General features: G+C 42.5%; 1 protein-coding gene across 2 annotated transcripts in view; it reads left to right on the forward strand.

The window, feature by feature from the left end:
- The first annotated feature begins 644 nt into the window (after positions 1 to 644).
- Positions 645 to 27952, forward strand: part of LOC146179716 (uncharacterized) — a 79012-nt gene continuing 51704 nt past the window's right edge. Inside the window, exons 1-3 of one of the 2 annotated variants that reach the window (XM_084579323.1) lie at positions 645 to 964; positions 23570 to 23783; positions 26577 to 26642. In XM_084579323.1, coding sequence (XP_084435449.1) covers positions 846 to 964; positions 23570 to 23783; positions 26577 to 26642 — 399 coding nt within the window. In that variant the 5' untranslated portion in view covers positions 645 to 845. The remainder of the gene's footprint in view (positions 965 to 23569; positions 23784 to 26576; positions 26643 to 27952) is intronic. The other variant, XM_084579322.1, reaches the window with a different exon arrangement.

Below are 27952 nucleotides of genomic sequence, written 5' to 3' on the forward strand. Positions count from 1 at the left end.
AAAACCACAGAAATGACCCGGAAGCCTAAATTCACGTGACAAAGCTTCATCTATGTCGCTGTGACGCGATGTCCGCCGTCGTTTGACCATCTCCTTTCTCTTTTTCTGCTTCTGAGTGCGAATAAATAATAATATTATTTGTCGCGGTCTTAGTTGTCGAACTGGCACCATGTGGCACCGTGCTGCTTATAGCATTCACAAGACAGCGCGCCAGGCCGTTGAATGCACGGGTAGATGGATATAGGTGACGAACACCCGGTAAGCTGAGGAGTTTATCTCATCTATTTACTATATGCGAGGGGATGGTTCTGACCAAGTTCGCGCTGTGATTTGGACGCCTGTTGATCGATGCATTGACTGTGATCGGTACTTTCAAGGTTCGGGCTCGTCATCGTGTGCTCGTCGAGTCATTTCTGGGCGTTGATGAAGCTGGACATGCACTGAAGCCCTCAAGCTGCGTCGCGTTTAAGTTTCCGTCGCCGAACTGCGTGCGAACACTCGGCGCCCCTCGGCCGGTAAGACAATTCGCGCGATACCGGTCTCTGTGACATTCAGACGAGTTCCGCCGGTTTCATCGGAGGATGCGAACGGGACGAAATCGGAAACGCGCGGCTTGCGTGATAAGCGCCAGGGGCCTCTAGAAGTGGTATCAAGTGCGCGGACCGACGCAGTGAAAGCAAAGCATGGGTAAGTCTTACAGCCTCCGAGTGGTAGAAAAAAGGCACCGTGGACGAGGAACTGTAGCCGGAAATTCATGTTGGCACCCAGAGTGGCGGATGCGATTTTACCTGCCAGATTTTATGTCGCTTCCGTTTTGAAGCGATGAGTTCTCCGCAACGGTAGGGATGCCTCGCATCGAGTTTCGTCTAATTCAGTGGACAGAGCGCAAGAAGGCGAGAACGGCTGCTTCGTACGAAACACTTGAGTGCACGCGCGGTGGTGGTGGAGGTTTGCCTAATGTCGGGTAAGTGGCAAAAATCTCGTCAGCACCTTGGGCTAGACGCCATTGCTTCGTGGCTAGTGGCCTTGACGAATCGCGTTTACCATCTGTTCAAATATATATCTGCATGTGGATTTGCCTTCTATGTCCCCTCGTTTTAAGTGCGAGTCTCTGCACGTTTGCGATTATCGGGCTTGTCGGACGAGCAGTAATCATCGACGTCAGACTGACGGCGACCATTCGAGTTTTGTAAAGTTATGGATAGCTAAACTGGAAAGGTATGCAATGTCTTAGCTTATTTTGCGCGGTTCGATCTGCACGTACGGATGGGATGTCCGTCAGTATATTATAGACAATACCTTTATTTTGCACAATATAAAGCTTTTGAGAGGAAAGGTGCGCATGCAAGTGAAAGTGTATGAAGTGAAAATTTAAATTGACCTACTTGTTTAATTGGCAAGCATGTGTAATGCCGTAGTAACCGTAATTCATGGGACTAGAAATGGTCCCGTTCGCATTCAAGTGGAAATACTCCCACTTGCAAGGAATTGGTTTAACAAACGCGAACTTAAATCTGACTGTTGGAAAGCAAGTGTTGTTAAGAACAGCACATACCCATAGTGGTGCAAGTTGTCACAGCATTAGCACTTTCGACAAAGCAAGCAAAAGTATAGTAGCTTTTATAAGTTGCTTTAGGCAGCTTTCTAAATTGCATTCATAATTTGTGTTGCCACTGTGTATTCCAAATTATGCGAAATGACTGCGGTCACTAGGTAAGTGCCACTGGCCCAAATATAGGAGTCTCATTCCATTCTCAGGATATAGAAATGGTTGCTGAAATTTGTTATGTGCTTCCACGGTAAACGCAGCTGAAATTAAGACTAATAAAAATAAAATTACTTGACCCCAACAGACAATAAAACGTGCTCTTGCATTAAACAGTGACCTTCAACAACTATTAAACGACTAGACATTTGAAAAAAAAAAGTTTAATGCACGTGACACACTGCGGCCGCGGCCGCGCCTATAGCGAGGCCGCGCTTTCAGCAGACGACAGACGACCACCGCGGCCGCGCAAGCGAAAGCAAATCCGTACCGTTTCAACAGGCGCGAAGACGCACATGTATTGTTGTGCGACGTGGTGCAGCACATCTTGTAAGAGCGGAGAGCACTTCTGCAGTGTTCGTGCCGACCACAGGTATGTATACGTATGCAATTAACTTACTTTACTTTTGGCGATCTTTGTTGCGGCCGCCATTGACCGTTACTCTCTGAAACTGCTGGAGGCACACAACAAATTTAATTTCCCGTGTTGCGTTTTACTGCAACGGCATTTATTTTGAAAGATGGGTTAGATAAGCACCTGTAAATTGGAAAGAGAGAGAAATTTAAGCGAGGTGCTGCCGTTTGGGTTACCTGACTCAGCGTCGTCTTACAAGCGTGGGAGCATAAGTTAGTTGGAATTGCGGTGTTGGAGGAGACTCTTCAGAGTTCCTTGGACTGCCAGAAGGTCACATCAGTCGATATTGCCGACCTTAAACCCAGACTGCTCATTGGAGGGTCAAATTCTAAAGTTAAAGCTGAGCTACTTTGGTCATCTGATGAGAAGAGAGGAGTCGCTGGAGAAAGATTTGATGTTGGGAAAGGTTGAGGGTCGCCGGAAAAGGGATAGGCAGCGAACGCGATGGTTAGATGACATCCTCGAGGCGCTGCAGGTGAAGTTATGTGATGTTAGGGAGATAGTGAGAGAGACCGGAAAGCGTGGCGTGACATGGTCCATAGGGTCACGAAGAGTCGGACACGACTGAACAAATGAACTGAACTGATAGACGTGCGTGCCTCTCACCACCTAGATTAACTTTGAGTGTTTTAATCCTTCATAAAACCTAGTTAGTTCCCTTATATATCCGTGCCCTCAGACTCAATTTGTTATGTGGCTACTCTAAGAATGTGTCATAAACTGTTAACGGAGCGGAGATACTGTAATGATCAGTTTGGATCAGCTTTTAAAGGCGTTTAGTGCTTGCACATACGTGCACACTGTTTGCGCGTGGTTCCTGCAGCTTATATGAGTGTCGCAGCTTGGTGATGCTATAATTAAGCACACCGTGTGCTGCATACTATAAAGCTCAGAATCGTATATTGCTGAGCGATTTCTTTCATATTTAGGAGTGAAAAGAACCGGCGGAAAACTAGGTGCACAAAGCCGTCATTATAGTTTTTGACAGATGCACAGGCAGTTTTTCTGGATGATAACCAGGACCAACCACCCAACAATCTTCACGGAAACGATGCTGAAAACTTGTGCTTATCGCAGTACTGCCGTTGCGACTTCCGCCGTCACGTATAGTACTTACCGCCATCACCGAGACTGGCTTATCTCCCTAATACTCCGCGCCGGCTTTCCTATCAGCTAACCGCTGTCAGCGCGTACGCGAATGACCATGAACTTTCTCCGTAGTTTTCCTCTCTGCTGTGTCCCCTACCCTGTCTGCAAGTTCCTAAAAACTTTGTTTTTTTGTTTGTTTCTTTTTCGTGAAGTGACCTTGAAGGTCTAGCCTGTTATCGCTTCTTCGAGCCACTATACGGAGGGGCGCCGAGAAGGCCAAAGTAGCTTTCGAATATTTGCAGAAAAGGCAGCCTTGTGGCACCGCTCGTACCACCCCTTTTTTTTGGACCGCTGTTGTTTTTAGTTGCGCAATTTTCTTCATTATTCACGCTTGCAGTAGCAGTATCATAATAGCACACCAAGCGCAGAACGTAAAAAAAATCTGCCGCTTTTATCCTGTATTCATAGACCAGCTGTTTATCTGGTCTTGAAATCTTGTGCACAAGTTTGCAGTGCATGCCATGCCATGCACTGGCATGGCATTCATCGCCTATAAATGGCACGTGCATTTTGTATGGAAGTTTAGTCTCCTTCAGCGACTACGCGAACGTTCATGAACTCTCTCCACCGTATTCTTCCCCCTGCCGTGGTCGCCTAAGCTTTCTGCAAGCTCCCAGAAACATTGTTTTTATTTTAGTTGTTTTTCGTGAATAATGAGCTTCAAGGTCTAATCCGTCATCAGTTGCTTGTGCTGATGTATATATGAGCTACTTGCTAATATTCACTACGTTACACATGGCATAAGTTTTAGCTTAGGTATGCTCCACGTTAACGTGGCCGGGGATCTATGCAGTGTAAATCTAGTACAACAAATATAATAGTATTGATCATTAAAATACCTCCTTGAAACCTTCCTACAGAATACCCACTACTTTTTCACCAGGTGCTAGCGGAAGCATGTCCGGGCCCAGATCAGAACCATGGGATTCACCTGAGGAAAGTACATTAATACAACATAATAGTTTATTGCAAAATCCAAATGTTGCATCTGTATAAAACGTTGTGCATCAATACTGTTGATATTTTTGTAATGAGTGTTGACAGCAGCCAAGCAATGTATAAACTTTACTCAAAAACGATGTTGCTTTTTTTCTAAGCGTAGCTCACATATTCAATTGAAATGTCATTTTCTATGGCACACCTCCATAAATTCTTAAGCTGTTCACTGTCGTGAGAACATATACTTATTGCAAAGCAAAACATACACGTTAAAGGCCTAACTATAATCAAATTCACAAAATTTTTATTTTGCTAATACCAAAACTTCTACAGAGCATGTGTATTGTCAGTTAGTTTTATATGCCAGATTACATGAATGCAACTCAAACTTTCCGACGTAGCGCACTGGGGAAATGCTTGAGGACTGCACATGCATCAATGTAATCTACCTGTAGGGGCTGGATTGAGAAGGGTAAGGCGACTTCAAATGTGAATGGAAACATACGGTGTGTAGCCAATGGAATTACCCTACTGGCCCCTCCATACTACTGACGCAGGATATAGTACCCCTCGGCTAAGGATAACAAAAGCAAGCTGAGCGTCAAGCGAGTGCAGCTTGCTTCTGAGGCCTGCATTTTGCACACTGCCTTGAGACTTGATGTGCTTAATGTGAATAATGGCGTAACAGCTAAACTAGATACATAACAGAATGCGATATGTCACAGTTACATTGAAATAAATGTAGCTTCTGTAGCTTGAAGAGCACTTTTGAAAAGTCATTAGCTAATATACTTAAGTCATTAGTTTGCAGCGGCTGCTTCCTTTTTCACTGTTTCAAAATGTTCCATGCCCTTTGTTGAAATGTTTACCTGCCATGTCACATTTCTGTGGTCATAAATATGCTCCCGACAGGAATATTCTCTAACCGCTATATGGTAAAAGTACGTTGTGAACGACAATTTCAGTCCAGTTACTGGGCGAACATTATTTAAACAGAAAATGACATGCACTGCATGGTGGCCTGTTAGTAGCCCTGTGACAACACTATATTGCTCAATTTGTGGAAAATTTGGTTTATCTATGCGGCTGACAAAATGCTATCCTTATTTTCTCATATTTTGTTTCAGCTGAAGTCGGTCTCAGTAAAGCCATATGTTCCGGTATTGCGCCGCTTCCTCCAGAAATAACAGAGTCGAACGATGAGCTAGTTGGTCACACATCTCTTGGAAGAAGGCAGCAGAGCAGGTAACACCAACACAAATCACAAGAGGCACACACACGCACACAAGGACTACGCTGCACTGCCAATTATATTAACTGGAAACCGCACATCTTCCTTCACTTCTTCCTTCACTTTACGTCTGCAGCCAACTTCTTTCTTGTCGTTAACATCCTGCCGGTTTGCTCAAAAATTCTACTTCCTCCTTCAACAAAACCACCGATGGCATGCTGACACATTGCTCTCCCAAGTCACAGATTGCATATGCTTCATAAATCTCTATGGCTAACTTGTCCTTCATCCTTCTCATAACCTTAACATTGTGAAGGTCAGCCGGACATTTTTGGTCTCTACAATCAACGCAGTCTTTGCAGTGCACAGCCAGATTTGTGGCAGACTTGTCCGACATTGCCTTAGCGTGCTCTCTAATCTTTTCAATGAGGCATCTTCCTGTTTGTCCAATATATTTCTTTCCCCAATTCAAGGAAATCTCATAAACAACCCCCCAAATACACTTAGAGTACCTAGTCCGGTGCGACTAGGTACTCTAAGATGTGCGGTTTCCAGTTATTATAGTTGTCAGTGCAGCGTAGTCCTTGTGTGCGTGTGTGTGCCTCTTGTGATTTGTGTTGGTGTTACCTGCTCTGCTGCCTTCTTCCAAGAGATCTCCAGAAACTCTGAAAGGAACAGGGAGAAGACGCTCACCTGCGTACACCCCTCGGACCAAAAAGCCTATGCAGTCTTCATTCCGCCAGTGATAAGTATAAAAAGCACTGGGCCATATTAAATAAAGGCAAAAAACAAGGCAAGTAACGCAGCAAGCGGCTGTAAACAAACTTGAATCACATTAGCCAAAAGATCTTTTTGAGTTGGTGAATGCTCAGATTCGGTTGTGTCCTTTTCCAAAATACAAAAAACAGTGGTCAATACAAATGAAACAATTCGCCCTCAATTTGTTCGTTCGCTCCACAAAAGCCCATTGCTTTCTAAGAAAAAGGCTTCATTTACCGCATGTGAGGACAGTGAGGCGTTGGCTCAATGACACTGGTATCACTCCAGGTGCCATGGATGCAATCGAATCACTAACAAAAGATAGGCCGCTGCTAGACAAAGCATGCTGTCTTTTCTTCAATGAAATATTCTTGAAGAGAAACTTGATCTGGGATCAAACAAAGGATATGGTGATTGGCTTCACAAATGATGGGAACACAAGAACGCCTCGTGTGGCAAACACAGCTCTTGTTATGGCTGTGTCTGGCACATCGCAAAGTTGGATGCAGCCAGTAGCTTTTGCAGTGTCTCACAATGCAACATTGCTATTGAACCTATTGAACCTAATTACGCAGCTTGAAACAAAAGGTATTGTGGTAAAAGTGGTAATTTGTGATCAAGGATCGAATAATACCAGCCTGTCAAGAGTGCTCATCTATTCTATCCATGAACCCTATTGTGTGGTCAACAACCGCAACATATACTTCATGTTTCACACCCGACACATAGTAAAATGAACTGGAAATTAAATGAGAAAACAGTAACTCAAATTTGGCTCTGAGGTTGTTGATTTGTTGCACACTGAAAACATTTACAAAAAAACTCACAACATAGATTAGGCCTCTAACACACCAACCGAACATCTCAAAAGGAGATTGGCAAAGAAAGTGAAAGATTTGCACATCTACAGGATGCCCTTCGCTGACATAAGAGAGAAGTATGCCAAACAAGTGTTCAGTGAACCTGCCTCTGTGGCGCTCCTCACTCTCATTGCCATTGGGGAGCTTCCTGGTAATGCAAAATTTACAGCCGAGTTCACGGAAAGAATGGACAAGCTGTTCGACAGCCTGAATAGTTCGGACCTGAAAAAGGAAGCTGACAAGTTGCGGTACGCAATTTCTGAGGGCTCGGGACACCACTTTTTCCTCGAGTCTTGAATCAATTATATTGCTCTGTGGCACTTTGGTAGCCCACAGGACAAGCAACCACACATCATCAAAGGTTGGCAGATCACAATCAAAGCCTTGCACTTGCTGTGGATTAATCTGAAGAAAGATTTTGATTTGGCTTACATTTAGTGCAGCTAGATCCCTTGCAAATATGTTTTTGGAATACTTCGTCAAAACATGGCTGCATCGTGACCCCTAATATATACTAATTCGCGGCTACCTTAAAGCATATTTGGATTTGCAAAGTTTACAAACTCTCTCAAGGAAACTGCGAAGTGACCACGAATGCATTTCTCATTGACCTGGAGAGTATTTCTGCATTATTGTCACCAAGCAGCCCACCAACTACAAACCATTGCAGGCAGCAGGGCTCGATTCATATGACTTAGAAGTGTGTTCACAAAATGCTACCGACATATTATATGAAAATGCTGCGTACCATGTTGCTGGCCCCATTGTGAAGAGCTTTCTTGACCTGATGACTACTGAGTGCGCATGTGAAGGAGCACTTCTTGCATGGGCGACACCAATTCTTTGCACTTCTCAAGGAGAGTGGTGTCCCTGAGCACCTCTTCAAGTCAATCTCCGCAACTTCTGAAAAATGTTTGAACTATATGAAGGAGTTAGATCTGATAATTAGAAAGGAAATCAACTACTCTGCCCTCCTGCGAAGTGTGTGCAAGAATTTGGTTGAAACGATGCCTAAACGACAAGCTGTTTTCTGTTCAGAAGGCTGCAAATTAAAATTTCTTAAAATATTCTCTCTCATTCGTCACCAAAGGCACAGAAACAAAGTCAAAACACAGTGCTGGTGCAAGAAAAGGTGTAAATGAGTGGGTTAATTCGGGATGTGTCATGTTAGGAAATGAACACTATAATTGGATTTTTACTGCCTCCTACTTCATACATGGGCTCTAGTTTGGTTTGGTGTTAGGGGTTTAATGCCCCAAAGAGACTCAGGCTAGGAGACTGTAGTGTAGGATTCTGGAAATATCAACCACCTGGGGTCTTTAACGTGGATTGACATCGCACAGCACACTAGTGTTTTGCTTTTTGCCTCCATCGAAAAGTGGCTCCCGCGACCGGTATTCGATCTTGCATCTTTCGGTTCTGTACAGAGTGCCCTAACCACTGAGCCACTATGACGGGGCTTAACATGGGCTCTCTTACACTTCTGCTGCACTATATATTGGCTCTATATGTATGCATTTATGTGGTTGTTTATAACTCTGCTCTTATTTCAAATGTAATTCATTGCTTACATTTGCTCCTGCTGCGTTTGTTTTACAAAATAGAAGTTTGTCCAAAAACGTTTGCTCTGCGGAAGCCTTGTATGCCTTGCCAGTGTGAAAATTAAATTGCTATGACCGGGGGTTCTCTTTGTACTGTATTGGATAATGCGAACAGCCCACAAAAGGTATCAGGGAACCCAGTGTCTTTTGGCTTCTCTTTCTGCTTCTATGGACAGAAAAACTAGCACACAGTTATACAGTATACAGAAATGAAAAGATTAGATAAATAGTGATTGTCTGTATACTGAAACTGTCTCTAACTTGTTGCAGTATGAAAAAGAATGTAGTCATGACATGAAAAATGAAGGGCGATGCAGCACAGGATCAGGTGCTCGCAAAATCAAATGTCTGCAGAACACGCAAGTTTTGTGATATGTATAGTTTAGAAACACCTGTTGATGATAGGTGTGCTGTGTTATACTGTGCTGCTTAGAAAAATTAGTAGCGTCTGCAATCCAGGGGCAGCAAAAAAGATGGCAAGTGCTTGGATTTGTAACAATTGGAAAGGGGTGTGCGCAAGTGCGGCTTATTTGCCATATAGGGTAGTGTAGAATATAAGAATATCTTCATGCAGGTTCAAATTTTGATTAAGTGCCATTCATATTGACTGTGCTACCACTCTTTTTGCTTTTTTTGCGAAGTTTTACACTCTGATGTTTCACGTCCCAAAGCACAAGGGCTATGGGATAGAAGCAGTAATAGTCTACAGAATATTATATTAAGACTATCTGGCATTATTTTACTGTGCATCGATAATCCTAGTACAGAGACTTCTTGCAATTTACCACTCAGGAAATTTTACAGTGTACAGTGTCGTACGTGCAATATATTCACATGATAAAAAGCTGAAGTGAATTGTCAAACTTTGTACATAACCAATTATGAATTTCTCTTATAAGCTACTTATAACTTTATATCCATGTATATTTGGGTCACCCCTCAGGGTGTTGTCGCCAAAAAGTGAAATAATGAACTTGGATTATTCCTGCTGCACAACCACAATCACACTGCTTGTGTGAATGTGCAAAGGTTGCACCATCACCCTACCTTAAACTACAGTTGGCCACGTTTTCCTCCCCTTGGTATATACGAAAACAATATAGAACATCACAGATGTCTTGCACAAAGCACGTGACCGTGTGAGTAATCATTTAGAGGAAACCATGACAAGTATGTAGCAGCTAAATAAGACTAAGATTTTCCTGGTGTCTGTATGCTAAGCTGATCGTATAGCACTACAATGTACCATGTTCTGCTTGGCCTATTCTGTACTGTGCGTGAGGAAAAGTGGGGTCTGTCGTCTGGCTTTTTCTATATATGTAAATTCATAGCCACACGTGCCATATAGTGCAAGCAAGTCATGTTTTACTTCGCTGATATTCATCTTAATCGGTACAGAGTAATTGCGTTTACATTTACTCATCTTCATTACTTATATATTGCTTTTATATGCCATTCTCCCCTTATTGTACCGTGAATTGTTAATGAATCTAATTGTACGTGCACTCGTGTATGCGTTCCTGTCCTCAAGTTTACCACATTATTTTTATTATTGGTTATTTGAGAAGGGTTTCAATGATATTCCCACGCAAATGATGCAGCAATTACCGGTTTTGATAATCCGTTGTCAATACCGCTGTTTCCTTAAATAAATAGAGCTTTGATAATTATTTGCACTTTTTCCTCTCGAGCAAGCGGCATGAGCGGCTGCTATGCAAACCCACCGCCCTCCACCCGACAACCTCAACCGCAACATCGAAAATAAGAACAAACACACGTATTACGTCAGTACTGAGACAACCGTACGGGAAAATAAAGCGGTAGCGTTACTCAGCAGTATTACTGAACTTGAATTGCTTGAATAGTGGTAGGGACCAATCTGCGCCGTGAACGCGCGCAACCGACGGTAACCAGACGCCAGAATGGGCGCTGCCATACTGAAATTCTGGATTGGCTTGTCTAAGCTCGTCTGCTACGGTGGCTTGTACATTTTAAGCAATTCATTCGTTTACCGCTACTCTCAGGCACCGCCACCATAGCGTTCGAAAAAGCGTCGCCATTGGCTTTACGGGAATGTCACAACCTTGCTCTCGGGTCTAAACTTTTGACAAGGAATGTACATCGAGCTTACTTAGTTGATCTCTGGTTTAATTGGTGTTTCTTGAGTGAAGAGTGGGTTTTGTCGTGATTTCAAATGAAACACTTGGAAAGCCTCAGGAATTCTTGTAGTTTCCATGCTCCTGTGAGAATGTTGGCACAAGTCAGGGTGCCAAACTAGTCCTCACAAACTTGTTTGACTTTGCACTTTAATGTGCCCAATTGCAGAAAAAAAAAATTATCGAACCCAATTTGAATTTGCAAAGTCATTGCTATCCAACAGTTATTTTCCATATTTTTATATAATATATATTTAAAAGCTATGAAGCAGTCTCTTTTTCATAAGGTCCCACTTTACGAAGTTCTGCCTTTTACAAGAGGGTACTATTCAATAACCTGCTTCAGATGGTTGCAGTTGTAAATTTTCCCACTGGGTTGACATTGTATTAGAGGGAAGTTATTCTAGTGTGTACAAATGACTGTTGACAACTTAACAACCAGCCGTGTTGAGCCTTAGTGCTTACCAGATATAGATTGTGCCATGTATAACAAATCACAAGTTGTTCAGGTCGTTGACCCCCATTGCCTTTCTTGTTTTTCATACTCAAGCACATAGGTACTGGGTTCCATGACCAGTTGTTGAAGGTAGCGGAACCCAGAGAAGAAAGGACGCTGACATCATCATTTTAGGTATTTGAAGTCCTTTTTATGAGCGCTGAAAGTGCGACAGGTTTTGCACTTCATGAAAACAGCTGTTTACTAAGAACAGTGGGAAGTAATACACTGGGCTACACAAACGTTTGAAGGTTTGTAATTTATTTATTATTGTAAATTGTAAAGAAAAATATTCATGCTTAGCAGGTGACCTAATGAGAGTACAAACACCAAAGAACAGAACTGTCTTCTGGTGGCTGGAAAATTATCACTTTGTCTAATATGTATTTCAGGATGGAGATCACAGTGCCCGTGTGCTGTGCGATGTCAGTTAAAGACCCCAGGTAGTCGAAATTTCTCGAGTCCTCCACTACGGCGTCTCTCATAGCCTGAGTCGCTTTGGGACGTTAAACCCCACAAACCAACCAACCAACCAAGCAGATGGCCCTGTATTGTCAAACGTTTCACCTGTGGGTGTAATGAAAAGTTGTTTAAAGCGAAACTTTTATCCCTCTTAATGAACATCTTAGCAGCTTCCAAAACAAAGGTAGGAAGCAAAAAAGGGAAAGTTGAGCAGTGATTTGGTGCTATTATGGAAAGCTTCACAGTAATTTCAGCCACAAGGTGTTCTTAATTATTCACTGATATTGCAAGGCACATGGGGAGTACTTTTAATTAAGCTCCTGTTATATAGCGCGTGGCTTAGTTCGGGAGCTTCACTAAGTTCAGCTTCTAATTATGAGGGAAGAAACGTGCTCTCCTGATCTACTATGAGTACACTAATGCGCAGTGATTGAAAGAAGATTGTTTCCTGAATTCTGAAAATTTTATTACTGGAACTTATTTCTGTGGAATTTTTCTGATGTAACAAGAAACGTTTCAACTGTAAGACGCCATGATTTGAAAAGAGCAGAGGGCTAACAATCACCCCCTTGGTATTGTATACGATACCTGTTCTTCTTTGAAAAACTCCAGTTATCTGTTTAAAGCTCAACATGCCTTTTCAATATCCAATGCACCGGCTCATTTTAACCTTTAAATGTTACTAAGTGATGTTAAATCAGGCACTAAATACAGTCAGTTTTGCATGGTGCCCATTTGCTTTTAGAAAAGTACTGGAGTTTAGCATGTCCTTCCATGTTCCCACCATTCTTCTTCTCATCTACATGTATTTTATCAGAAGCAGAACTACATTATGCCTGTAGCATGGCTCATAATTTTATTGTAAAACCACCAATTGATGAGTTTTTGGGGACATACTTTATAAAAAGTTGTCGATTTCCCTTATCACAGTTACGCTGGCTGCCGCTGTGTATGGGAACATGGAAGAGAAATATTATTATGCAACTTATTTTGCAGCTTTCTAAAATATTGGGGTGCATTAAGTAGGACGGGGCACCCCTTTAGGCATCACCATCTTTAGTCGTGTCAGCACTGTTGACTGGTCACTAGCACAAAAAGCACGAAGGTCAAAGAAGAAATAGTGCCACGAGACACGGTGTGATCCGTCCGTTGAAGTTTATTGTAATCAGAAATACAGTTTACAAGAACTGTTGAGGAACACGCTTCTTGTATCAGGCCGTTTCTTACTCGGCGTGGCATTGTAAACAATGACGAAACCGTCACACTTGTGTATGCAGGACGAGACGTAATATCTCTTTCTCGTGAGGGCTGTGAATTAGGCACTCATACACATATCTCATGCGTTTTCGATACAAGTTCATTATGATTTCTCCGTCAGAAAAAGTTTTATCGATGTTGCAATGGCTCTAGGAAAAGTGCCGCTTGTTCACTAGCTGACTCTGAGATTCAAGCCATGTGAAGAAAATGTGTGCTGCGTGGATTGTTGATTTGAAGATTACAGTAGTTTATTTGATTCCTCTTGTTGCTAGCGCATGTTAGCTGTATCAACTATCACACTATTGATAGTTGCTAACATTATTGATAATGTGAAAAGACTGTCGATAGTATATCCTTAAGACAATTGATAGTATTACTATCGTATATTAGTATATTGTTTAGTGCAGTTTAATTCTGCAGAATATGGCCGACTATATTACTAAAACATTTGCACGAATTAAAAACCGGCAATACTTGGTTCATGCAGGTTATGGACAACTTTTTATGCAAACAATGTAAAAAATTTATGTCGGCATTTAAAGCCCCGAAATATGTTCATCAACGCATTCATGCTTAAAAGCATTAAGTGCCACTCTACCGACCAGCACATGCTTCAATTTTTAAATGCAAAATGCAATAAAAATTTGTATCAGTTCATTTTTGCACACTTGAAGTGGCTTCCTTTCGCTTGCAGCTGAACAGTTCAGTTTAGTAATCGTGGGTCACCCAAGAGTTTTGGTACAGGGGAACACGAAGCATGTTAACGTATGAATTGCTTTGTCCGATCACTGAGAATGCACTTTCTGTTGGCACTACGTTACACATTGCAACACCAATTTATTGCACAGATATATTTTAGTCATCCTACTTTCTACTTTCCTTATTGAACCTGATCCCAGTAACATATGCCCTAGCTTGACGCGGTACATCAAGACGAACATTTACTTGAAAAAGCACTCAGAAGATCGTTTACTGCTAGTGGCGGAATATTGCGCGGGTGCAACCTCGGAAATTTTGACTGTACTTAAACTGTCAGGTGATACACAGGAGTGTTTGTGAACGATACTGCGCTTAAACGTTTCAATATTTTGGCAGTTGCTTAACTAGTGTGATCCGCATTGTCTTCATGCTGTGGCTGAAAACTGTTCGCACGGCTACCTGCAAAAGCTTGCCTCTTGTGCTATTTTGAAATATAATGTGCACATATAGACATCAGTAGACATAGCCGCTGAAGTGGGTATTTCACCCAATTCCGGCTCAGAAGCAAGCATACACTACGATGCCTCTGCGGCCACTGTTGTCAGCATAATTTGGACATTTGTTACACTACAACTTCATCCAGTAACTATGTGTAAGATCCAGTAACTCTGTGTAAGATGCGTATGTAAAAGCTGAGTGACAGGCAAACTGCGACAACAGAGTCTGAACATAGTTGCCCCCCCCCCCCCCCCCCCCCACCACCACGACCATACTACGCAGCAGGGAAGCTGGTTTACGTGGAAGTCAATTCGAGTGGTTGATCTGATATCTCGATAGCAATAAGTATCGAAGGTGTCATATTGATAACGCTCTCGATAACACTCTCTCAGAACTAGCTACAATTGTTTTATCATCGATAGTTCAATAGTGATCCCACTATTGATTTTATCAACAGCACAGAAATAGTTTTGCTTCACTAACCTGAAAGAAGGTATGCCCTCTTGTTATTGCACGAACATATGTTATATTTAATTCAAATTTGCTTTAGTAGTTTTGTTGATGTATTTTTATTTTGTTATGTATGGTCGTTAGGTATTAGATGTATAAGTTACAGTAGTGTGTGGTATGATTATCACAAAATGATTTCATTGTAAAGAGGTATGGAAGATCACTGGAAGCCTTATAACTTTTTCCCTAGTTAAAACCAAGTTCAGCTGAGTGATATTACTGTGCAAAGAGGGAGCGAAATGCATTAACATAATCTATGAAGGAGTAATCAGCGCATGTGCGTTTATTTTCTGTGTGACGCGTTGTCAGTACTGTCAAAGCGTGAGTTGTAGAAGTTCGGAAACAAATACACTTTTGTTGTAGTTTATCCGTGGTTAACGCTAGTTGAATTGAGAGAGCAACGGTGGAAGCTTCTTTTGCCTGCTACATTATTCCCCCATCACGCCCTATCATTGTACGGTGCTACATTATTGGGGACACTTAGGCTCATCCTTTAAGAGTATGAATCGAGAGCGTAAGCTGCCAGCCCCCATATAAAGAAACGCTTCAATATAGCCTTATGGACGTACCTGCGTGCCGTAGGGGTAACGAGAATGCAAATTGTTCTGGCAGACTGATTGTGATATCACCCTCCCATATGAAAGTAGCGACCCGAGTCGGCAGCTCCTGCCCGTGGTATAGAGGTAGCGTGAATTCAAATGTCATGGCAGGCTCATTTCACCGAGACGAAGCGAACTTATATCCACGAAGCGTCACCTCCTCTCCACTGCCCGCGGAGCATACCCCCCCCCCCCCCTCCGCAGAACCCCGCAATGAGCGGAAGGGCGAGAGAGGAGATCGCGAGCAAAAGTCATTGTGTTGCTACAGAAACGGCGCTACCATGTCGACGGCGCGGCGGTGGCTTAAGGTCAAGCGGCGCGCGGCGCGACTGGCGACGGGCTATCGTGAAGAACAGTTCTACCTAGCATAGTATTTTGCTTTCGCATTAAAAGATCGCAACTGCAGCCCATGGCCTCGGGAACTGAGGTTTTAGGGAGATCTTGGCTCCACCATCAATGGTGACCACATACCAGTTGGTGACAAGAGGTGCCTTTTAAACCTTTGACCTATCCACAGCTGAATATTCAGGAAGGGGAGCTGTCATTTGAGCCACCCGCGTGGGGTAAAGGGGAAGTCAAGTGTTCATGATGATTCCTCATGGTTTGGTCAGCGGTCTTTCTTTCTTGCCTAACCTCATCATGCGACATAGTAGTAGAAGCAGTAGTCCAGTATTTCCAAACATTTTCACCTTTCTTGTGGTCTCTTGCCTAATGGAAGGTGCTTAGCATTTTACGTTTTGTTGAAATTCAGACTTGGGGGTACTTAGTAACATAACTAGTGGCCTTCAGCTAGCAGGCCAATGTAACTGCAGTTGTTTTATTTGTGAACGCGTTCGTCAAAATACTTGAGATCTAAAAAAGCATTACACATTTTACGATAGGCATCTTTCAGTTTCTCAGCACTGATCAAGAGGAGAATACAGCAAAATGTAATTCTACCCCGTTTCAACGAAGGTTCTTACCCGACTAATTTGGATACTTCGAACTAGGAGCGTGGCGCCAGTCTCTAATTTGTTTGGACGTGAACGAGTTACACCGGTTAATTAAAACGCCCAGGGGAGCTGCATTTAGATAGACTTCCTCGAACCTGACGCTTGGAACAGCGGTGTCCACGCAGCTCCGGAGTGCATCTTATGACAGGTGCATCTACGATTTTAGGCTTCCATTGCTGAAATATAGCCCAGTAGTATCGATCAGTTTGACTTCTCTCCACGTCACCCTGCCACTGCCTGCAGGCATGCGCATTGGCCAGTCACGCGGTTTCCTACGCAGCTACGGGATGGATTCGTGCTTCTGTAATGCGTACTCTTGTTTCTATTGCCTACACTTGCTTCCTTCACTGTTCCTACTGTTCTGTGAACAATTGCATTTTGAAGATACTTCACAGCACAGTCCACAGTCCATGCGGCAAAGCATGCTAAAATCTCTTTGGAATAGGTTTAAGTAAGGTACCACTGGTACTGTGTCGCACTGCGAAAAGGGCGACTGAGGCACAATTCAGAATAGTTCTTTGACATCCCTGACAGTGTGTGAAAAACAAAGCAGTTGACGCAGTCGCAAAAAATTGTCATTTTCGCTTAGTTTTCGTCTCAAATGTATAGGCAGACGCATGACAAGTGTCGTTTTGATGGAATGGCTGCAATGTAAGCACTTCTCGGCAGTTGTTCAGGAGCGTTCGTAATTCAAACTTTTTGATAACTCTGTGGACCTGTGAAGGTCGATATAAACTCAACAAGACTTGTGTGCAGTATGACGTGGTATAGTTGATGTAATTTGGAGTCACATTAAATATGATTCTTTTTCCAGTGCTAGGAATGAAATGCGGAAGCAAAAATGAGCCCATTTAAGATGAAATAATGAGTGCAACATTCGGGTGCAGCTGATTTCAATCCGTTACGCACACAAATTTTATTTGGTCAAGTACACTTGACAGTTTATCACTTTTATGGGTTGCTCTTGGGAGAAACGTTGTCCAGATTTTTGCGTGCCTGTGATGGTCTTGAAACAAATGATGTGTTTTAAACATACAGAACTATTGGAAAACGAGCGCTTAGCACTTGGTAGACCTTAACGTGGGTAAGGATTATAAAATGTGCTGCCTGTGCAGTGTGGGTTATACTGCACATTTTTCTTTCCTCATTTTCCAAGGGGCATCCGCTCCTTGGAATAGAGGCTGATAAATATTCACGCTGGGACCAGTCCAGAGGCGATTGCTGGCTCTCCAGGCAAATACAAATCAGCGTTGCCGTAAAAACCCATAGTGAGGTCCCCGTGCTGAGCAGCCAAGAAGGAAATTGCTTTTATTGCTGTCTTCGTCAGAAGCACTGAGCGGCGCCATATTGGAGCCCAAGAAGCTGTGATGAATGTAGAAAAATCTGAATTGGCAGCTTGCTTTTTTTTTTACTTTGGCAGTATGAATGATAAGCTTAGTTTTGCATGCTCTTTCACAGTCCACACTGGAAGTGCTTTTGTGACTGCCTGTGGCTGCTGTTCTCTTTGAAGAAAACAGTTAAAAAGTACACCATAAAATGGTGGGCAAGTTGTTCAGATATTTTCCTTAGTGAAAAAATTCCACTTGTACGAGGTCAAGGGAATGGTATTTAGGGCTCGTTTCTTCTCTCATCCTCTTGCCAATGAACTATTTCACTAAGTAAAACAGAAATGGTTCAGAGGGATGGGCAGAGGTTCTTGTTCTTTGCAGACACAGGGGGCATCAGTGGCCTACACAAATAGGTTTTGCTACTCCCTCTGCAGCAATTCCAGTGTTAAATTATTCCTTTCTTATAGCTGTTTAGAGAAGCAGTCTGGCGTGAGTGGTTACAGTATGATGAGTCCCAGAATAGAGTGGACAAACAAATTAAAGTGTTGTTTCATGCATATTCTAGTTTAGCTTTCGGAGAAACCAAAAAGGCTCTCCGAGTACCCTAAAGGACCTGCAGAGGCCAGTTTTGGGGCGAGTTTGGTTAGGAGTATGTGGTCTTTTTGCGACATATTTTACATATTGGCTGTGTATGCATAGCATTTGCATATATGGAAGTACACAGCAAAACGATAAGCGTGTCACCTTAGGTGCCGTATTTATAGATATGCACCTTGAAGGAATTGACACATCAAATTTCTTTCATTTCTGATTTTGGGAATAGCGCCCATGACATTGCATAGCATGATAATCCACAGGCATTGGTTCCTTAGTATGGTTCGGAAAACATTGGGACTCCCTGAGGGGTCAAAGCGTGTGGGTCTCGTTTTAAGGTGCCTCTCAGTGTGTTATAAACCACGTTAGAGTGTGTCAGGTAGAAACATTTGTTGTGTCTAGGCACTCGAATACGTACGCACTTCATTATGTTTGCTTGTAGGCTTGTTGTAGCATACTTTAGAGAGGAACACCAAATAGAGCTCTGTCCTAAATGTTTTTTCTTTTATAAATTGATTGTTTACCTTTTTATGGTTCTGTCAATGGTGTTTGAGAACAAGAAATGCTTTTGTGACTGGGAGAAATGGATTTTAATATGAAACGTTTTCTCTCCCCCAAGTTGATTTGCACTGTTAATGCCATTAAGAAGCTTTTAATGACCAGTCTTAAGTAGGCTGTATTGATCTGATTGCAGTTTGGTCGTGGAGGCAGACACTAGCGGAAACACCTGTAATTCACTTTTTGAGCAACCTTTTCTTCCTTATGGCAACCATTTTTTAGTGAAAACAGGAAAGCTGAGATTTACATAACGGGGATGCCTTGCCGCGGTGAAGCAGGGGTTAAGATGACCGACTACTGTGCCGGAGTACCCGGTTTCGATCTCGAATGGCGGCGGCTGCAGTGGCATCCACTGTTCGAAGTCAGTGGGCGTTTAAGCTCCCCAGGTGGTGTACATCACTCCGTAGACCTCAAATCCCCCCCCCCCCCCACGGCCTCTCTTTCCCTCTTTTACATCTTACTCCCACCTTCCTCTCTTGCCTTTGCGGCGCGGTTCAGGCCTGTGTCCATATAACAGCTGTGACAGACACTATGCCTTTCCCTCCCTTGAACCAAGTATTATTATTATTATTATTATTATTATTATTATTATTATTATTATTATTATTATTATTATTATTATTATTATTATTATTATTATTATTATTATTATTATTATTATTATTATTATTATTATTATTATACATAAGGGGCATTCACATGAGTGGGCAAGTGAGCAAAGGTTATTTTGTGAGTGTCTCTTATGTCACAAGCCACCTTTTTAATGTTAAGGACTAACCTGCATAGCAACACGTCCTGCTGACTTGAGAAAGCAGCCTGAATACAGGTCAGCTTCAGTTCGTTCCTTGATGTCATTCTAAAGAGGGGCTTCAGTGTGGCATGGTGGTACAGTAGGGGTGTTTATATAGGACAAGCTTGCACTGGTAACTATTAACTTAAAAGTTAACTAATAACTCAAAAATTTCAGTGCTAACTAGTCTGTGCTGGTCTTTTGTCGTATCAAGGTTCTAATTGTCAATAATATTTTTCTATATTTTTCATTGACAGAATGCATTTCACACCTAAATTTTAACCTTTTGTCTGCACTTTTGTGTCCGCGGTCGACCCACAATACAAGGAAATGGCCATCTCCTATTTGGCCACTATCTCTGCCATGTGCAGACACAAAAGAGTTGAAGTAGTTACGAAAGGAAAAAACTGAAAGCATCGGCGCATCACAGAAGCCATGTCTGCCCAAGCGATTTGTTGGAGCACCAGATACTACCAATACTTCCCTGTCTTCCACAGCGCAGGCCAAACGCTCATGCATAAGGATCTTGAACATATATGGACATTTGCAGTCAGTGCCGCAATAAAACAGCCATGTTGCGGAATCCTGAGTCTATTTTTATACAGAGCGAAGTAAACGAAGGAAAATCAGAATTTATTGTAATACATTATGCAAGAGGTAAATTCTGTTTGCTGTAAAAATGTGTATTACCTTCACGAAATGATTTGATAATGAGTGTGTGCAAAAAGCGCAGCTTTTTATGCTTTTGAAATGTATTGTCCTCCTTTGTTATGCACTTTTTGGGAGTTGAGCTTGAGATTCATAGAGTTAATGTTTATTTTCTTCTCATGTAATGTTGTTACTAAGTTTGATTGGGTATTTGGGTATATAAAATGCCTACCAATGGGCTTGCTTCAGCTCTAGCATCGTCGTTCCTTGCGTCTGCCCGATTAACGTCACCTGGGATGTGTGACACAAATGGAAGATAAATGGTTAGAAGCAAACAGTTTTGTTGTGATGACGGTGACAGGCGATGATTCTATGCGGATACGACATACAAACTGCATCATCTCTGCAGGGTACTTCAATTTTACAAGTGGCTTTACGAAACTAGTTAACGTTTGGCGTAAGATGGCCTTAGCTGCCTATGTGCCATAAAACCTGACACGTCATAACGAAACTAGGGTTTCTTAGCCGACAAAGTTTCTGTGTATTGTTTGCTGTGGATGCAAGAGATTGAAATATATTGAGCAGCACGTGTGTATTCCCATAGTGCGGTAATCTAGGCACAGCGCAGATTTGACTTTTCCTTTACACCTAGTCATCATTGATAGTTGTTCAAGTAGTCGTTCCAGTACCAATAACCCCCTCATTACAACTGTGGGCCCCTATGTATTTGTGAGATTCGGACATTTAGTGTTGAAACTATGTCTCATGAGTGGTAGGGGTTGCTTATAAGGGACGCTACCCAATTAGTGATCTTCCGCATCAGCGTGGGCTTTCTTTGACATAGTTGTCTACTCTTGTTGAGTTGATCTGTGCTGGAATAGTCGTTTGGCAGCGGCGCTGCCTTTAGACGCCCATTTTCCCAGTGCATTCGCATTGTCCTCAATAGCCCCGTTGTTCCAGGAATTTGCAGAACGTATTCTGGTTCAGTGTTAGGTATTGTACAGGCCTGAATTCCTCGCTTTTTGTCCATGACACAGGCTGAAAAAACGTGGGTTTCATTTATGCTTGCCAAAAATTGTATATATGAATTCTTTTCAGCATGTGAAAACCTGCCTGTTCGGTCTATCAAAGCGTAGTCAAAGTGCATGACTCTTGAGGTAGAGGGGGCCTAATGGAAGAGAACATTGTGAAAGCTAGTAATTATAATGAGAAACCAGAAAAGAATTTCTGTCGTCGTACTTCTGCATTAGAAGGTGACGGAACAGCTTTGATTTTCATCTCTTACTTAGTGGATATGAATCGGTAGTTGAATGCGGTTTAGCTTTGGTAGGTTTTACTTTAGGCACTACCAGTACTATTTTCTTTGTGTAACTGGCAGCCTTCTTTACACTTCTTAAAGTAATGACGACTATTCGGGAACAATTAAGTGATATTATTGACTTTAACATGACATTTTCATTTCTTAAGCATTACAAAGCTACATATGACGCGTGTCGAATGGCTAGTCCTAAGGTTGAAAGGTGTGTAGCATAAATAAAGCACGGCACTCTCTGGTGATCTTTCCGTCCCCATGGATAGTTGCGTCAAAGTTGCTTGAAACATGCTCCTTCTCTAAATGCTCAATAGACTTGAGCATTGGAATAAAGATGGTGTCTTATCTACACAAGGATCAGCTATGTCCTTATTGCCTTGTCATGACACAAGAGATTGTGAAGCTATGCTTATTGCCATAGTCATAAAGGGCACTATGCATTGCACACCTTTGCGTACCTGGAGTAGCGAACACGAACTTCTGATTTTGAGCGCGAATTGTCATTGTCACCTATCGCAGGGGAGGCTTGTGCACAATTCGTTGCCGTGATCCAAACTATAAATGTTAATGCCATGCGATTGTTTTTATTGTTGTGGCAGGGATTATAGGATTGCGTTTTCTGTGCCATGCTTTGCGTTTCTATACGTCTTGCTGTCCGTTCTTGCGTTCATCATTCTTTCTGGCAAAACTGTGTTTTTAAATTTAATTCTTGCTGTGAATCATCGATTCAGTGAAGCTTGCACACAATATTTCACCGAGTGCGTATGATAGAGCTAAAATGAATAAAGGGGATTGGGAGGGCGCGTAAGGGCAGAATTCCATGATGTTGTTTTGTTGTACCATCGTGATGAATTAGTAGAGGTTAACGCAGAGGTTAAGAATACCATCTAACGGTGCATAGAGAACGCGTTCACATTACGGTGACGCACTTGGCACTTCAGAGCTCAGTTTTATCCGCTTTTGCGCACCATGATAGCAGATAGCAGCACGTATCTCATTTCCATTGAAAAAGATATGCTTAGCTCAATGCCATAACTGAACCACAGCATCAGTGGCCACATTTCAATGGAGACCCCCACGTGGAGTGCAATCTTTGCACATTTTGAAGAAACCCAAATTGTTGGTGAGCCCGCAACTATGTACTTGCTCATAGCTGACATACCTCTTTGAAGGGTTGATCCCCACACACTAGCCTGTTTTCGAGGTTATGACACCTGTTTATAATAGATTGCTTATCCCATGAAGAGTCGTGATACTTTTTAGTTCAGTTCAGAGACTCACTCCAAGGACAAAGTCAAACAGCAAAGGCAGATTAAGTTTGGTTTATGGAGATTAACGTTCCATAGCAGCTGAGGCTTTAAGAGTTGTCATAGTGGAAGGGTCTCGGCTTTAGACCACACACCACATGGGCGTCTTGCATCATGCTTCCACTGGAAAGTGGCCGCCATGGCTGCGACACGTTCCTGTATTTTTGGCCACAGCATTCAAGTGCTCTGACCACTTCAGCACCACGGTGGGGCGCGAAGGCAGGTGATTCTGTCGAAGCAAAAGACAAGTGGTGAACAAAAGCAAGGGTACAGTGGGGACATATGGTAATGGCCGGAGAAGGTGATAACTTCATGAAAGTGAGAACAGCAGCACAGTTGAGAAGTGACCAGCAGCATTGCATTCTTTATGGAAGGCGTGTAATCGGTCATCTGGATTGGGTGCCGAAAGACTTGCCACTACTCTCACTAAACGCTGTTGCACTTTGCCGAGTTTTGTTAGGGTTCTTATCTGCACTTGCACAAGTGTATTTTTGCCTTCTGAACAAAATTCAGAGCGCACGAATTATGTGACCAATCTGAATATCTTGTTGGCAGATCATGTTCTTTGGCACATAGTTTCCATGTTGATGCGTGGAAACTTTATTCTTTCGCTGAGATCTGGCCTTTTCTGGTTACTTTAACAGGATGCTTCAACCCATAGTCCTGGTGTTCCTGCTGGGAATAGGCTTGGCCCTAGAGACGCTGGTGACTATTGTCTACCAGTACGAACACCTGATTGTTAAGGTGGATGGTGCACCGGAAAACTCTACCCTGCGCATCCTGAGACTCGACCCTCGGGCATCCATTTGTGCTAACAGCCATGGAGCAGTGGTCGTCTTGAAGGGCTATCACATCTCGGTGAGAAAATGGGGCCATGATTCGACGATATTATGAGGTTATGATGAACCAGTAAAAAGGGTAAAAATCTGAGCTGCCTTTTTTCTTTTTGTCTGTAGCCATGAAACTCCCATTAAGTAGAACATTCGGGACCTAAAAGGTTCTCCTCTATTGACACGTTACAGCATTATGACCTGAAAACTTCCTTTTGTGACCAAGGAACGTCGGAAAAAGAGATACAAGCGTCATCATCACAGCAGATTTCGCTAGGAGACGGTGCTGCATCACCAGCTCATTTTTTTATTTGGAGATGATTCACGCTAGGAACAATTACCATTTATTTTAAAATGTGGATGACAAAGTTCTTTGCACAGTTAAACTCATGTTATTTAACAGTGTGCAGTAGAGTTTTTTATCTTACTTCCTCAGTCATAAATGCATAGTTTGCTGCTAGATACTCTAAACTTGGACAGAAGGAGCGATAAGATCCAACTTTTGCTAAGAACATAACTTGGATAGCGTTTCCCTTGGTGTTCATTTAACGATATTCTTTTTCGGGACCCCTAATTCTTTTTCTAAGGCAGAAAGAAGCCCCTATAGACTTGAATGGGCACAGAGACATTCACCTATTCGAATGATGTTCAAGTTCAGTTTATTAGTGACTGGCTCCAATAAGCAAAGCCTGATATAAAGCATATACAGTAATGTTGATTCCCACGATGAATTGGGTGAAAAATGAACGGTGGAGGCTGACGCATGCATGGCTTTTGGTGCTTGGAAAACGCGAAAAGCACTCCAAGGAGCCCAAAGAATAAACAGAACTTCTTCTGAGGACCCTTGCCTGAAGTGATTGAACTCTACTGGGAACTTAATTGTTGAGGACAGAGTATAATGTTTGATATATGCAGTACCATTAGGTTTTCTAATTCCAGAAGTGGTAGCTTTCCACTGTAAGCATTTCATGAAGCAGCTCGTATCCTTGATTCAAAAATACGCTAGCATGTTTTACTAGGCTAGCGATGCTGCTTGAACCAGCAGCACTACTAACTTAGTTTTAAAAACCTAAACCTATTAGGGAATGCAGCAGGAAAGCCAATAAGGCAGCAGTGCCAAGAAAAAAGAAAATATATAAGGGGCTATTAGCAGCATGGGTGTTGGACCTTCCTAACAATCAGTAAAATTACAAGCAGTGCTGTAGCTGAGTGCTTGTATTTTAGCGTCTTTGAAGACTGACTGTTAGTCAGGCAGTTGCTAGTTAGTCCTTTTATCATTTTGAGCAGCTCTCCATACATTGGTCGAGTTAGAAATAATTAGCTGTATTTATTACCAGGCCTCTTTCCTTTTATGATTGTGGAATTCTACTGAAGCCTTATTGCAATTACTTGCTGCTAGTAAACGGGGCCTGTTTTTATGCTTGATGTTGTTTGAATAGAATATTCAGATATGCTAACTTAGCAAGAGGCTGCTGAACAAAAGGAGGGCAGATGCGATTAGGGAGTTTGTTGGGATCAGGCGGATGCTGCTGGCAGTGTAGCGACAGCTTCACTGACGGGATATGGGAGAGACCATTGCCCTGATGATATTAATTCTAATGAAATATGCTCACGATGTATAAATAAATCCCATACCTTTTACTTCGCCTTCGCACAGAAATTGCAGGTGCTAACTCATTTTGAACATTCTCTTTTTAGATCAATTGAAAATTTAGCATTTTATTGTCACAGGATGACTAAGTTCAGTCAATTTTGAATGGTCTGCTTTTAAATCAATAAGCCTGTCATAGGTATCTAATCATGCAATTCGCTTTATTTCTTAGTTTCTGAAAGTGGCAAGACTGCGTGTTCTAAGCAGTGAAAATCACACCAAAGAGTTGCGTGTGCAGTTACTTTGCCTTAAAGCTCAGGAACTTAGGTATCTGCTGCTTTGCATACATACTGATTCGAAGGGTGTTGTCTTGCCTTGAAAAGAACTGTCAATATGATAGCAGAAGTAATGTATTACTTTTCCAATGCAGCTGTTCTGGATAATTTCTGGCTTTAAACTAACAATTTCTTTTTTTTACAAATACATCTTCGGAATGCAAGGTCCCCACTTCTGTTCAATTGGCCCGTGAGCAGTTAGAGTGCCTAATTATCATAATTATCTTGCCAGGTTTCTGCAGCTGTGGACTTTTAATCTGTGGTCCACACAGTCTGTGGTGGCTGTAGTGCGTTACCTTGTAATTGCTTATAGTAATCTTGACACAGCTGTATGCAGGGCAACTGTGAGACGTTTCAAAGCGTTTAGTAACAGTTTGTTCTCACACGCTTGGGCCAATGACACCATAGTGCAATGCATGAGTTAGTTAGATATATGGAGTTTTACGGGGCGTAACCAACTATGGGTATCATATGCATCAAGCGCGACGCAATGCAGATGCATGCTATTGTGTGTATGCAGAAACCAGCAGCTGATGATGGGGAAGCGACGGATGACCAGAATAAATTAGTGAGATGGCACAAGGCATATAAAGGGTTTATTGTGTGGTTGCCTATGGCCAAACCGAGACCACACCGACGGCCTAGAAATGAGCCACTAAGAGCTGCATTGTAAAAGAAAAGTGCCTTGTTGCCGTCATTTTTATTCTCCAGTAATAGGGCAGCAGCTGGCAATTTTCATGTCTCCGGATACATCAAGAGTGACACATTTTCAGTGTTCGAGAATTCTACTGTGAGATGACACGAGCTATGCCCACCCATATGGGTCAGCACTGTGGAAAGTGTTTTTAGTAGTGGCATAGTCCGCTCTGACCATTGCCTGTAACTTTCATTGCAGGATGACAGCGAGCGTGAAATGAGTTTCCCGACTGATGAGTTTTCGCCCGGCGAGTACTGTGCAGAGGTAAGGAGGTTCTTCATTTTATTTTTGGCTTAATTACAATCTATTGTGATCTGCCGTTTGATAATTTGAGCTGGTAGCTGGCTCCTAGAATATTTTTACTAGCACAAGTACTGGTGTGCACAACCAACCATGGTCCCTCCCGTTCTTTTTACTCTGGTCACATGTGCCCGGCTTGTGCCAGGAGGGTGAGGTCAAGTGAGCGAATGGAAATGAGTTAGAACGCATTTCTAGGGTGCGTTCAAGTCATGAGTGCCACCTTACCAGTGTAGATTGTAAAGAAAGTATACTTTGGATGTGCGTTGCCAGTACTCACATATTGGGCATAAATGGGAAGGGTGGAGAAAAACAAAATTGCGATTATAGCCTAAGGGGTTAAAACCGAAGGTGGGATAACATAAGAAGCAGTAGAAAGGAAGATATTAGGCAGGATATTAGGGGAGAAGAAGAGTCTTTAATGGCGTGGGGAGTGAACTTGATGTAATGATAATAGTAACTTGGTGTAATGATAACTTAGTAACTTGGTGTAATAATAACCTAGTCAAATTAATCAAGAAATGAACATATTTACGGTGCATAATGCATGCAAATTAACTGATGACTGCTAGGGGCAGCAATACCGGATTCCGAGACAGCGCGTGAATAGCAGGTGGCGGCAGAATGTAGGTGAACAGATGAGATGAAGGCCTTGCAGGGATCGAGTAGATGCAGCTAGCGTAGGACCTGGCCAATTTCAGGGACATGGTAAAAACCTATATGTGTAGTTAGGCTGATGATGGTGATAACATTCACCTTTTGGGGATTTTAGTGCGTGGTTGGAAGGTTTTTTTACTTGTGGTTTAAGGTTTGGGAGGAGCCATGTTCACTTACTTAGGCCTTTGAACGTGAGCACACGTCCCGAATGATTACTCGCTTCCTTCTTGTTTTCACGCCTGGATCACAGCAGTTGCTAATGGACAAATAAAATGAGGGGCTTTTTATGAGACTTAAGGATGGAAGAAACAACCATTAACAAATAAAGGAATTTGTCAACATCAAAACAAAACAAAGGTCCCCTATGCTCTCCTTTGTGTCAATTGGCTGCTGGATGACCTCTTTTGTTATACAGGTGCTAAAGCCGTCATGTACTGGTTTTACGAACTGCCCTTTCTTCATGCCAAATGCGGCTGCACAGTTTTAATAACACTAATGATTTAACTGCAGTGCTGGACGGTGGTGCTGAATAGGACTCTTTAAGGCTAGGAGATTGCAAGAAATTCGAAGCTTCTCTAACTATTTCTGTAGTTTAGGAATTGTACTCAAGGCTAGCGCTT

This window comes from Amblyomma maculatum, chromosome 9, assembly GCF_055883805.1.
Source record: "Amblyomma maculatum isolate TAMU_Amacu chromosome 9, ASM5588380v1, whole genome shotgun sequence".
Taxonomy (NCBI): Eukaryota; Metazoa; Arthropoda; class Arachnida; order Ixodida; family Ixodidae; genus Amblyomma; species Amblyomma maculatum.